Below are 14,772 nucleotides of genomic sequence, written 5' to 3' on the forward strand. Positions count from 1 at the left end.
ATAACAGAATTTTCTGTGGTGATTTAATAGTAGTAAAAATATATGGGTCACCTCAGTTTCTGCAAAGGCACGATCTGAAGATGTCTTAATCATATCCTATAAAGTGTTTTAATTAAACTTTTGAGGGCTGGCTGGATATGAATTAAAGAGTTGACACATTCCTTGGGTTACAAAGAGTTACCACTTAGGATACCAACATATGTTAACAAATTAAAAAGTGCTTTTGACTTTAAAAAAAATCTGCATACTTTTAGTAATGAAATAATTGACAAACGGAAAAGGTCACATAGAATTCACAAAACTCTAGATTATAGAATAATTCAATGAAAGAGATATTTAATTTATCTGAACACGGATGATTCAAGTTAAACTAAGAACTAATTATTAAAACTATCTTAAGAAATCTTCCTTAAAGAAGATTTGTACTCTTATGTATTAGGTCTTGCAGAGAATTTTTATTTTTATTTATTTATTTATTTTTGAGACGGAGTCTCGCTCTATCCCCCAGGCTGGAGGGCAGTGTCGCAATCTTGGCTCACTGCAAGCTCCGCCTCCCAGGTTCACGCCATTCTCTTGCCTCAGCCTCCCGAGTAGCTGGGACTACAGGCGCCCGCAACCACGGCCGGCGAATTTTTTTTTTTTTTTTTTTTTTTTTTTTGTATTTTTTAGTGGAGACGGGGTTTCACCGTGTTAGCCAGAATGGTCTCGATCTCCTGACCTCGTGATCCGCCCGCCTCGGCCTCTCGAAATGCTGGGATTACAGGCGTGAGCCATCGCGCCGGGCCCAGCAGAGAATTTTAATATTTCTTGAGAATCAACTCCCTCTCAACCAGTAGGAAAATCGCTTATGATCCTGGCACTTAGAAGGGAAGAATCTTTGCAACACAAATGATGATTAAAGAATAACAGTGAAAAGTCAGCAGACGTTCCACAAGAGGGAAGTCGTCTTCATGATTTAACTGTACCTTATACGGCTAAAGATACAGCTATGTTTAGAAAGAGGGCCAATTTAAAGTCCTCCGCACTGACTTTGTGTCACTTACCTAAATCCTATTTTCATTTGTGAAATGGGTCAGATTGCCTCTGTGTTTTGTATCTGAAACGGGTCTTGAACTTAGGACCCTCCACTACAATCACAGCCTAGAATATGCCTTTATTTATGGCAAAGCTGTTGCTCAGTTTATACCGAACACATACGCACGCACATTTTATGGCTAAATTGACTATATGTTGTTTCCATTCAAATAAACAGTCCGGCACTTATAAGTTAGCCTAGGCTATAGACTGTAGGTCTTTATAAATCACTGACAATGAAAACTATTAACATTTTTTTATAAACCAGAACTTTGGCTCATCTTTTCAAGTACAGAAACAAAGAGAAGAAACCAAGCAGTGACAGCTTTCAGATAAAATAATTTCCTATTTTTACACCGTTTTTCTTGATTTTGATTGCCAAATAACTTATTTCATTTCATTGTATAAACTGATCAAATACACAGAAATACATGAGAATGGCAGGGTCTTCTGATTAGTTTTTTTTATTTGGAATATCTGTAAGACGCCTGATAATTACAATACCACAATAGGCAAATATTTTTAATTGTATTTAGGGGAATCATAGTTACTTTTTTTGCATTTTTAAATAGAGACAGGGTCTCACTCTGTTAGACAAGGTGAAGTGCCCTGGTGTGATCATAGCTTAGTATAACCTCAAACTCCTGAGTTCAAGAGATCTTCCTGCCTCAGCCTCCTAATTAGCTAAGACTGCAGGCAAGCACCAACACACCTGCCTAATTAAAAAAAAAAAATGTAGAGACTAGATCTTGCTATATTGCATAGGCTGGTCTCAAACTCCTAGCATTAAGTGATCCTCCCACCTTGGCTTCCCAAAACACTGAGATTATAGGCAAGAGCTACCACGTATGGCCTCATCATGGTTACTTAATAAGCAACTCTGACTCAGAAAAATAGCTTTTAGCTACTTAAGCCGTTTTTTTGTTTTTTAGCTTTTGAGAGGTCGTATGAGAAAAACATTATTGTCAGACATGACTGACCAATTGCCTTTTTGCTTTATCAGAGAAAAGGACAGATAAGTCAGCTGTATCTGGGGCCATACGATTGAAAATCAATGTGGAGATAAAAGGAGAAGAGAAGGTTGCTCCATATCATATTCAATATACATGTTTACATGAGGTAAATAAATGGAATTTTACTAATACAAAATATAAGAAATGTTCTTGATTATGGATTATAAAACAGAATATTTGTTTTAAAAATCATTGAATTTGTAGAGTGGTTCCTGGAGTTCTGACTCTGTACTACAGCAGGTGATATACTAAGATATCATAAATTCCATGTGTTGTATTACCCCTGGCGAACTTGTCATCTAATGAGAATTTAGAACAAGCCTGTGAGGCAGGTGTGAATAGGCAATAAGATGATAATGCATAAGTAGATACAAAAAAATTAATGTTCTTCCAAAGAGGAAGAAGAGTGTTAAAAATATTGATTGAAGAAATGAGTCATGCCACATATTTTGGAAGCATTAAATACGTAGTAGTTTGGTATTTCAGGAGAGGATCAAATCATAATTGTGTTTGAGAATGCCGAGTTAGAGTTCAGATTTTATTGAAGATTTAATTAGGACTCTATTTATAACTAGAAACATAAAAATGTGGTGCTGTTTTGATGGCTTTTGGGAGCCAATGTAATAAGCAGTTAATTTTTCTTCCTGTTTCTGAGTACAACAAACAGTTTCATACATACTGCACAGTCCTCCGTGTTAACCTCTCTTTCTACAAACATGTGAGTATGGAGAGAATGAAGATGTGGTTACTCACCCAAAAAGTAGGGCCTAGTTGGCTTGGAGAGAGGTAAACACCACCCAACATCAATCAAAAGCACAGTTTCACCAGTTCCCTTTTGTGTCTCAGTACAGAAGCACAGACAAATCATCTTGGGAGTCTATCAAATGTTTGTCGCTGAGAGCTTAGTTAGAGGTGTCACGGGAGACTTTCTCTGATGCAAATGATACTTGTCTCATATCAAAAAATAGGTGAAGCTGAGGAATGTACTCTTCTTCATGTTTTTCAAAGTAACAAAGTACCTTCCTCAGAAAAAGACAAGTGAAAGATAGTTCTACTTTTGTGCATATTATTTTTTCTAAATATATTCATGAAAATTTATACATGTAAATATTTACACCCCATTTTACTAAGAAAGAAATGAGGAACCGTGTTTAAATCGTGTGTATATTACACAGTAATTAGGCATAGGACCTAGGCTTAATTTCATAATCACAGTTTTGTTGTTAGTGATATCATTCCCTCAAGAGAGATGGTTCATTTTTCAGACCAATAAAAAGAAATCCCTTGAACTGGCATGATGGAGAATTCTGGCCTTAAAGTGTGGGCAGAGAAGATCTGCAGACAGAGAAACAGCAGTACACTTCACTTTACAAAGTCTTTTCTACTGGTCCAAGAACCAGAAAGAACTGAAATCTAAGAAAAAGTCCTTCAGTTTACCCTGGCTTTATCAGAGTAGCAGTTGCTAAACTTAGAAGCAAAAAGGAATTGAGAGCAGTAATTTTATTTCATTACAAAATTCTCCAACATTCATTTTCAACCTCGATTCATTGCCCTGACTCTTACCATTTTGCAGCCCAAATCCTTTAGTATCATTTACACAGCTAAATTTTGCCCTAACATAGTCAAAATCAGATTATTCATCCAGGGCACTATAATTTACTCAGAATCCCCGAATGCAAAATACGCTCTATCATGTAGAAATGTTTTCAGGCAAAAACACTCACTTCCTTCTGCAAATGGTTTGGTATGTACAAAATATTTGAATCATTGATTCTGTGTAGACCTACCCAACTTTACTATCTAAAGTGCCTTAGGAAGGTACTTTATCACTTTGAACATGAATAAGGGTACATTCTTCAGCCTCATCTCATATTTTTTGATGTAAGACAAGTATCATTTGCATCAGGGAGTCACCAGTGACACCTCTAACTAACCTCTCAGCTGCAGTGTATTAGAATCTAACTCTGAGAATGGAACTTGGCAATGTGTATTTTAATAAGCCTTCCAGGTGATTCTCATATACTTTAAAGTTTGAGAACCTGTGCCTTATTTGCTGAGGAAACTAAAGCCTTGATTTTTCCGAGGTTACAAAGCCTGTTACTGTCAGAGACCTATCCAGAGCTATTATGACATCTTGTCCTAAATATTAAACTATGTCCTTCCTTCCCATATTTATATCAGCGCTTTTACCCAGGCAGAAATCAAAGCAGATTTTGCATAAAAGATGAATTGAGTTAGAATAAAAATTCAAGGTATTCCTATTGCTTGCAGATGCTGATGAAACATTAGAGGCAATGACAGTGCAAGAGCATTTTACTGGAAGTTTTAGTTAAATATTTCTGGCCTATTCTGAGGAATCACTGAACAATTAAAAACCACTTGCTTTTAGAATCTGTTCCATTACTTGACTGAAGTGAAATCTAATGGTGGAGTGAAAATCCCAGAAGTCAAAGGGGATGAAGCCTGGAAGGTTTTCTTTGACGATGCTTCCCAAGAAATAGTTGATGAATTTGCTATGCGTTATGGAATTGAATCCATTTATCAAGCTATGACGTAAGTACTACAGAACATTTACATGGTCAATATCTCTATTAAAATATAAAGAAAGAAAGGAGCATTCATCTCACTTCTAATTCAAATGAAACTGATTAAAAAGAGGATTATATTTCACAGTGCATGTTTGATGCTGACTACTCTCTCTTACAGCTGTAAAGTATTAAAGACTTGGTAATTCACTACCACCATCCTCCAATCCTTGCTCTGTTCTCCAAGTGTGGTTCCTTGACAAATAGTATCAACAGCACCTGGCAACTTAGCAATGCAAATTATCCACCCCATCCCAGACCTACCGAATCAGAAACTCTGAGGGTGGAATCCAGCAACCTATGGTTTAACAAGTCTTCCAGGTGATTCTCATATACTTTAAAGTTTGAGAGCCAGTGACTTATTCCATATCTGAGGTAACTAAAGCCCTGGTTTGTCCAAGGTCACAAAGCCTGTTAGTGAGAGATACAGGTCCAGAGCTATTATGGTGTCTTGTTCCAAATTTTAGACTATGTCTTTCCTTCTCATATTTATATCAGTACTGCTAATTCAGTAAAACAAAGATTTATTTAGCACCCATAGAACCCAAACAGTATAAAAAATGTGATACCACAGAATTAACTTATTATACTTACAATTTCAGTGAGGATTTAGAACTGAATTTCAGTAAGGGTTTAGTAATGAACAGATGTATTCATTACTTCCCCATAGTTTCCTTTTTGAGACCTGGTCTAATTTTATAAGTGCATGTGGTTCAGATATATACCAGGTGTAATTTGTAAATTATTTATATTAGATGACTTTTTTCATATTAACAACAAGATCTCATTTTCATGTAAACTGAATAGATACTGGTCCAGATAAGGAGTCAATTTCAATCATCTTAATGATGAATGAAGACTGGGCCAAAATCAGTGTTCCTTTTCTTTTTTTTTTTTTTTTTTTGAATATAAGTTCTGGGGTACATGTGCAGAATGTGCATGTTTGTTATGTAGGTATACATGCACCATGGTGGTTTGCTGCACCCATCAACCCATCATCTACATTAGGTATTTCTCCTAATGCTATCCCTCCCTTAGCCGTCTACGCCCCAACAGGCCCCGGTGTGTGATGTTCCCCGCCCTGTGTCCATGTGTTCTCATTGTTCAGCTCTCACTTTTGAGTGAGAACATGCAGTGTTTGGTTTTCTGTTCTTGTGTTAGTTTGCTGAGAATGATGGTTTCCAGCTTCAACAATGTCCCTGCAAAGGACATGAACTCATCCTTTTTTATAGCTGCATAGCATTCCATGGTGCATATGTGCCACATTTTCTTTATCCAGTTTATCATTGATGGGCATTTGGGTTGGTTCCAAGTCTTTGCTATTGTGAACAGTGCTGTGATAAACATACGTGTGCATGAGTCTTTATAGTAGAATGATTTATAATCCTTTGCGTATATATCTAGTAATGGGCTTGCTGGGTCAAATGGTATTTCTAGTTCTAGATCCTTGAGGAATCACCACACTGTGTTCCACAATGGTTGAACTAATTTACACTCTCATCAACAGTGTAAAAGCATTCCTATTTCTCCACATCCTCTCCAGCATCTGTTGTTTCCTGACTTTTTAATGATCACCATTCTAACTGGCATGTGATGGTATCTGATTGTGGTTTTGATTTGCATTTCTCTAATGACCAGTGATGATGAGCTTTTTTTTCATATGTTTCTTGGCTGCCTAAAGGTCTTCTTTTGAGAAGTGTAAGTACATATCCTTTGCCCACTTTGTAATGGGGCTGTTTGTTTTTTTCTTGCAAATTTGTTTCAGTTCTTTGTAGATTCTCGATATTAGCCCTTTGTCAAATGGATAGATTGCAAAAATTTTCTCTCATTCTGTAGGTTGCCTGTCCACTCTGATGATAGTTTCTTTTGCTGTGCAGAAGCTCTTTAGTTTAATTAGATCCCATTTGTCAATTTTGGCTTTTGTTGCCACTGCTTTTGCTGTTTTAGTCATGAAGTTTTTGCCCATACCTATGTCCTGAATGGAATTGTCTAGGTTTTCTTCTAGGGTTTTTATGCTTTTAGGTTTTACATTTAAGTCTTTAATCCATCTTGAGTTAATTTTTGTAAAAGGTGTAAGGAAGGGATCCAGTTTCAGCTTTCTGCATATGGCTAGCCAGTTTTCCCAACACTATTTATTAAATAGGAAACCCTTTCCCCATTGCTTGTTTGTGTCAGGTTTGTCAAAGATCAGATAGTTGTAGATGTGTGGCATTATTACTGAGGCCTCTGTTCTGTTCCATTAGTCTATATATCTGTTTTGGTACCAGTACCATGCTGTTTGGTTTACTTAAGTCAGGTAATGTGATGTCTCCAGCTTTGTTCTTTTTGCTTAGGATTGTCTTGGCTATGCTGGCTCTTTTTTTATTCCATATGAAATTTAAAGTAGTTTTTTTCTAATTCTGTGAAGAAAGTCAGTGGTAGCTTGATGGGGCATACTTCCCAAAGTAATTGATAGATTCAGTGCTATCAGTGTTTCTTTTCAAAGTTTACTGTTCATAGCCCTTAATCTCTAATCATAATTCTAGAACAACATAATGTAAGCATGAATGATAATTATTGATAGAGAAATTGTGCATGGTTTTTCAGTACATAGAATGTCCTTATGCTAAATAATAAAGATATATAGATTCTTAGATGTGAAAAAAAAATAAGAAACCTTAGAGATCACCCGATTGAACCTCCTTCTCAAATCTAGAAACTTTGTTATTGGATCCCTGACTAATGGTCATCATCCCTTGTTCATCCACATCCAGTAATAGGGAGCTCACTACTTTGGAGGGAACTTGTTTTATAATTGGTCAACCATAATAGAGTCTGTGATTTTGACATCTGTTCCATCCCATGCCAAAGGCTATGATTCAGAACACCTAGTATAAAGTTATAGCACAATTAAAATGCAACTATGATGAACAGTCTAAGAGAAATGAATTGTTCTGCCTAAAGAAAGGTAGGTTACAAAATCAAAACAACCTGCTGCTGGATAGAATCCCATTAAAAGAAAAGATTAAGTTAAATTTATTCTAAAATATCTCTGGGAGCTGATGTTAGATTCATTCGTTTCCATCTTTTCTGTGTTCTAAGAAACACAGTCATGTTAATATAGAAAAATGGTAAGTATGTATCACATAGATCGTTGGAAAGAGGAGAATTAGCCCTTCCTTATTTTATTACATTGTATAATGTGGTAACTCTTGCCTCTCAATCTAAGTAAAAGATAAGTATTTTTCTTTTTTTTTTTTTTCCAGTTGATTTAGAAAGCTTATTTTGCCAAGGCTGAGGACACGCTCCCATGACATGGTCTCAGGAGTTCCTCACGACATGTGCCCAAGGTGGTCGGGGCACAGCTTGGTTTTATACATTTTAGGGAGACATGAGACATTAATATACGCAAGATGTACATTGGTTCCATCCAGAAAGGCGGGGTCAACTCAAAGCAAGGAGGGGGCTTCCAGGGCACAGGTAGAGGAGAGACAAATGGTTGCTTTTTTGAGTTTCTGATAAGCCTTTAAGATAAGTATTTTTCAAAAATATTTTGGATATTTATTTGGTAGCAAGTGACCGGCAGGTATGTTGGGTCTCATTGTATTTATAAATCTCAGGAAAGGCAAAACTCCTGTTCACACTAGACAACTGTCTAAGAGCAGGGGTTGGAATTTTTTTTTCTGTAAAGGGCCAGATAGTGAATATTTTGTAGTTGTACCAGTCTCTGTTACACTGCTTAGCTCTGCAGTACTAGTGCAAAGCAGCCATAGATATTAAGTAAATAAATGGAAATGGCTGTGTGCTGATAAAACTTTATTTTAAAAAACAGAAACTCGGAATTTGGTCAGGGTTTGGCATGAGGGCATGAGGGCCATAGATTCACTGGTCTAAGGAGTGAAAACAAGGCAGATAGAAATAAAGAAAAAGAATGCCTTAGGTTTTGTGATTCATTGACAATTACACTTCAGTGACAATAATGTGGTAGATTATGTGTACTTGTGGTTATACATTTGATTTAAAAATATTTTTATATATCACATGTTTCTTTTAGCACTGAATACTTATCATGACAAGCCTAACGTTTTTCCCAGCTTAGCAAAACTTCAGACAGGCTTCTTTCTGCCTCTATCGCCCTGACGTCCGTTTCCTCCCAGCCCTTGCAGATTCCAAATGACCTAAACCCACAGGCCTCTGACCTCCTTTCCCTTAGAGCATTTACTTTAGAAAACTTACAATTGTAAATTCTTTCTCTGTTCCTTTGAGATGTAATTTAAAAAAAAATAAAAACCTTACCTGATCTTGTCCCTGTTGCAGTAGCCTTAATGAAAATTCCCTTGTCTAATTAACTTTGGTGCAATTTTTGCTTTGGCAGTACAAAATTTTCCATTACTTTGCCAGAAGAAAAAAATTATGTTGACAATCTGATCAATCCTAAGGAAATTACTACCAACATAGATACAATCTCTATTGTACCAATAAAGATTTTATGAATACCAATATTTTTTATTGGTATTCATTAGTTATTAGAAATTGTTTTTATACAAAAATATACATGTACTCATTTTATCTCAATCTGTTAATATAATTGTAATCTGTAATTATATCCAGGAAAGAGAATAGAATGGAACAGCATAGAGGTGCACTTGAATTCTATTCCACGACTTACAAATTGAAATTTTGAAGACAGAAATCATATCTTTCATTACTGCTTCATAAGAAGTTCTTGATACATGATAGAAACTCAGTACATATTTGCAATTGAGAGAATCAGAGGCAGAAGCTCTTTATCAGAATTACATTTATTTTTACCTTCTCCTAGTGTGTTTCTAGATGCCAGAGTTTTTCAGTTGCCAAAAAGAAAGTGAAAATGAAAAGTTTAATTGAGCTGATATAGGGGTGTATGTCACCATTTATGTTGTAATAAGGGTGAGAGCACACTACATTGATTGATCGTTTTTAAAAATTTGAGGAAGTTTCAGAGTACTGACTTCTTTTTTCAGTTAAGAGTTGAAATACAGCTTTCAGAGATAGTTTCCACCATACTTTTAAAATGATGCTTTTGCAATTGAATTGTAACTTGAGCCCTAAGCTATTGCTGGCCAAGCACTAACTCAACTGAAAAAAAACCTGTTTATGAATAAATCTATCTTTTAATTTAAACCGGTTGACTAATGAATAGGTATTTTTCTGTTGTTCTGAAACCTTGCATCAGGGAACAACAACAATAAAAGTAACCGGAAAGCCAACCAACCAACCAACGAAAGAACAACAAAACCTAGAACGCAACATTTGAAGACCCTCTCAGAATTACTTCCTTTTAATTCTTAAAAAAACAAAATTGGAAAACTCAGCTACAAGGAAGAAATGCTGTCTTTTCTCTATAATAAGGATACTTAACCATTTTCGAAAAAGACAAAAGTCCTTAATTCTGTGGATTTTCCTAGACACTATTTGATCAAAAACAGAAATCAAATTGTACCTTCTTTTGATATTTAAATACTCTTTAGGGTTAGCCAAATCCCCGGGTAATTTCATAATCTTCCTCTTTTATTAGAGATTTCTTGGTTTCTTTTGAGCACATTCCCATTTCTTTGAAGATGGATTTGGAGAATAAATAAATAAGGGGAAGTATGTTTTAAGTCAGAATCTGGTAGTACACTATTGAATTTTTCTCTTGTGAATTTCTCTTCAGACAAAAGAGTCTGAAACTGTTTTGCTGGTAAACCTGAGCATTAGGACTGAACGTCCCAGTGCTCCAAGGTACCTCCAGCTTACTATAAAGCATTCCTCTTTCCACAGAATATTTTCTGTGAGGGTACCATTTATTAGCCCTACCTGTTACATAAAAATAACCCTTTGTTCTGGAGCATGCGTCAGTAGGAGAGGGATTACAATTTTCCTGTTTGGACAAGTGATTGATCAAGGACCTGAAGAATTTGTTCCCACATGGCAAATGCAACCATCCATCTAAAATAAAAACAATTTTCTAACTAATGACAGTAAGAATGATAGGCTGTTCCCCTTCTCTAAGGAACACACCATTCCACATATTTTGCATCATGGGGTGAGGCATAGAACTTGTTTCCATCATCAATATTTTGGGAGTTCTTGATGCTTTTCATCTATATATGTAATGTGTATGTTCCTAATAGTGTTTTGACAGACTAATTGTTCACAGCTGAACACATCCGAGGAATTTTATATCAGTCATTATGGTTTAAACCATCCTCTGGAGATTATTTCTGTCAAGAAAATACATTTTCTTGAGTGTTTAATCAGTCATTTATTGTAACATGAAGGCTAAGATGTCTCACAAAGTCTGAGATTCTGTTAGGCTATGGTTTTGCCTCTACAATAGCAAAGGAGAGGAAAGCATTAGGTCAGTGTTTTTTACCTTGATGTGCTTACAAAACAACCCGTAATGTACCCTGGCACTGGCCATCTTTATCTAATTTATATTTAAATCAGAACTGTTTGGATACAGGTTACTTTAAAGTCACAGTCTGTTTTAACTGCTTTATCCAGGAGTCTATCTGTAAAAAAGAGTGCTGCTTAACGGAGTCATTCATTCGTTTAAGAAATATTTACTCAGTGCCTATCATGTGCCAGAAACATTTCTATGGTTACAGCAGTGAACAATCAGTCAGTCTAGTTTCTCATGAACCCCACATTCTAGAAGATGAAATTAATTTATTCAATAGATTTTCTGAGTATGTAAGTATGAGGACTTATATAGAATGTCTTAGTCTGTGAGGCTGCTATAAAAAATACCATCAATTGAGTGGCTTATAAACAACAGAAATTTATTTCTCACAGTCCTGGATGCTAGAAGGTCCAAAATTAAGGTGCCATCAGATCTGGTGCCTGATGAGGGCCATTTCCTGGTTCATTTATGGCTATCTTTTCACTGTGTGCAATCTTCACATGGCCAAAGGGATGGAAGCTCTCTGGGGCCTCTTTTATAAGACAACTAAAATCCCATTCATGAGGGGCTCCCCACTCATGATCTAATCACCTCTCAACAGCCTCACCACTTAATACTACAACCTTGAGTCATAGGTTTCAACATATGAGTTTTTCGTGAACACAACTGTTCAGACCACAGCACAAGGCAATGGGGAAATAGCAGTAAAAGATAGCTCTTGTCTCTAGTAAGCTCCTGATTTAGGGGGAAGAGAACGAAGAGATTAAATAGTAACAAGCATGGGGGCTATAACGGCATAGGTATAGAGGAAGCAAATCCAAGCACAGATGAGAAGTGTCAGAGGAAGCCGATGGGCAGCCTGAGGGCCCCACCCTTACTTGTCCTTCAACTTCTGTCTTCCTCTAAAATGTGTGACTTTTATTTATTTTCCAATCACACACCATTGCTTTTGTACTCAAAATCTCCATAATTGGGCTCTAGCAACCCATAGCATCTTTGAGAAGCTATGATGTTTTTGGTCAAAACAGAAGTGACATTTAAGTGTTTGAGTCATCTTTAGTGATGAGAATGAATAAAATTCTAACTTATCACTGATAAGTTAGAATGCTGAGCTGAATTTGGGGGAGCAAGTGTGATGAATATTGTTTTAGTGTATTTCTAACATCAGAAATGCAGATAGTCTTTCCTTTCATTTTGCATAGTATCTCTGAAATTGCTTGCAACAATCTAAGAATCGTAATCTTCCTTTTGGTACTTCTTTCCAATCACCTTGTTCTTCTGTTCATTGATTATTTTTAAACTTTAGATGAAAGGCATTTCTAGTCTTTGAAAACCACAAGTTCCATACGATTTCGGACACCTGTCCCTGAACTGGCATGTGAGTTAGAGGATTGTTTTATTTTTTTTGTTCAACAATAGCAAGTGACATTAACCCAGATGTGCTATTTGAAATACATATTAGGCCAATAATATTTTGACTATTAATGGTTAATAACTTTGTAGCAGTTGCTTTAGCCAAAAACTTGCCAGTAACTATCTCATTATTTGCTTTTTAAATTTTTTTAAAAATTGATTGATAAAATTTTATGTATTTATTATATACAACATGATGTTTTGAAGTATATATACATCGTAAAATGACTAAATCTAGCTAATGAACATATACATTACTTTACATAGTTATTTGTGTCATGAGTACACTTCCACGCTGTTAGCATTTTTCAAGAATACAATGCATTGTTATTAACTATCATCACCATGTTGTACAATAGGCATTTTGAACTTATACCTCATATCCAAGTGAAAATTTTTATGCTTTGACAAATATCTCCCAGCACCCACCCTGCTAGCCAACTCCAGCTCCTGGTAACTACCATTTTACTCTCTAATTCAGTAAGTTCCTCTTTTTTTATATATTTCACATATGAATGAGATGATCATATGGTATTTGTCTTTCTGTGCCTGGCTTATTTCATTTAACATAATGTTCTCCATGTTCATCCATGTTGTTGCAAATGATAAAATTTCCTCCATTTTTATGGCTGAATACTATTCCATTGTATGTATATACATTTTCTTTATCCATTTATCTGTCAATGGACAGTTACATTGATTTCATATCTCGGCTATTGTGAGTAATGCTGCAATAAATATGGGTGTGCGGATATTTCTTGACATACTGATTTATTTTCTTTGGCTATAAGCCCAGTAGTGGAAATAATAGATTATATAATAGTTCTATTTTTAACTTTTTGAGGAAGCTTCTTACTGTTTGTCATAATTGCTGTAATAATTTACATTACCATCAACAGTGTACGAGATTCTGTTTGCTCCACCTCCTTGCCAAGGCTTGTTATCTTTTACCTTTTTTGGTAATAGCCATTCCAATAGGAGTGAGGTGATAGCTTATCGTGGTTTTAATTTGCATTTCTCTGATGATTAGTGATGTTACATATTTTTCATATACTATTGGGCATTTGTATGTCTTCTTCAGGGAAATGTCTATTCAGATCCTTTGCCCATTTTTTAATCATGTTATTTGTTTTCTTGCTGTTTAATTATTTGAGTTCCTTTTATATTTTGGATATTAACGCTTTATTAAATGTATAGTTGGCAAATTTTTTCTCCCACATTGTAGGGTGGCTCCTCACTTTGTTGATTGTTTCCTTTACTGTGAAGAAGCTTTTTAGGTTAATTCAATCCCATTGTCTATTTTTGCTTTTGTTGCCTGTGCTTTTGAGGTTGTAACTAATACATCATTACACAGACCAATGTCATGCAGTTTTTTCTCTATGTTTTCTTCTAGTAGTTTTATAGTTTTGGGTCTTACATTCAAGTCTTCAATCAATTTAGAGTTGATATTTTATATGGTGTGGGATAAGGGTGGGTCAAATTGTATTCTTCTGCATGTGGACATCCAGTTTTTTCAACATCATTATTAAAGAGATTATCCTTTTCTCATTGGCACTCCCGTTGAAAATCATTTGTCAGTAAATGTGTGGATTTATTTCTGGGCTCTCTATTCTGTTCCATTAATCTATGTGTCTATTTTTATGTCAGTACCATGTTTCATTATTTGCAGTAAGTATTATCTTTTTAGAGTTTATTACTCTAACTTTTCCCATGGAACTAAAATTCCATTTGTTGAATTCTTCTGACATTAGCACCATTTACTTGCAAAAGTAAAGTCAAGTGTTTTAATGTTAATCCATTGTTTTTAATCATGTCTTTAGGGGAGAATATTAAACATTTCCAGAGATTGCAACAGTACTTTTTGACCTTTTTTTTTGAAGATGTACTCTCTGGTTTTTGAAGAAGTGGTTTGCAGCACCTCTGAGTCAGTCATTTTTAATTACTGGTTGTACTTGTAATCCTATTTCCACCCTGAGAATAATTTAAGTAGTGTTAGAACTGTAGCTGTTAAAAGTAAATGATTTTCAATGAATATGGTTAGAAGCAAGAAAAAGTTTGCCTTGGCTGTAACTACACATAAAGAGAGAACCCGTGCAAACTCAGAGGCGGACATCTTGCCAAATTGAACCTCCTGTAGAAGCCCATTAGCTGAAAGCTCTGCAAAGAGCAAAGATTGCCTCAGGCTGACTTCTGTGTCCAGTGCTTTCTTGCTATTTTTCCTAACCCCTGGCTGCAATAGAATCAAATGCTGATGGTGGAGAGAAGTGATGAATGCAACCGG

General features: G+C 35.6%; 1 protein-coding gene across 1 annotated transcript in view; it reads left to right on the forward strand.

Moving 5' to 3' along the window:
* UNC13C (unc-13 homolog C) overlaps positions 1–14,772 on the forward strand; it is a 645,800-nt gene that overhangs the window by 318,169 nt on the left and 312,859 nt on the right. The window contains exons 11-12 of the mRNA XM_008953183.6: positions 2,078–2,193; positions 4,477–4,640. Of these exons, the coding sequence (XP_008951431.4) occupies positions 2,078–2,193; positions 4,477–4,640 (280 nt within the window). The remainder of the gene's footprint in view (positions 1–2,077; positions 2,194–4,476; positions 4,641–14,772) is intronic.

The sequence above is a fragment of the Pan paniscus genome, chromosome 16 (genome assembly GCF_029289425.2).
Source record: "Pan paniscus chromosome 16, NHGRI_mPanPan1-v2.0_pri, whole genome shotgun sequence".
Lineage (NCBI taxonomy): Eukaryota > Metazoa > Chordata > Mammalia > Primates > Hominidae > Pan > Pan paniscus.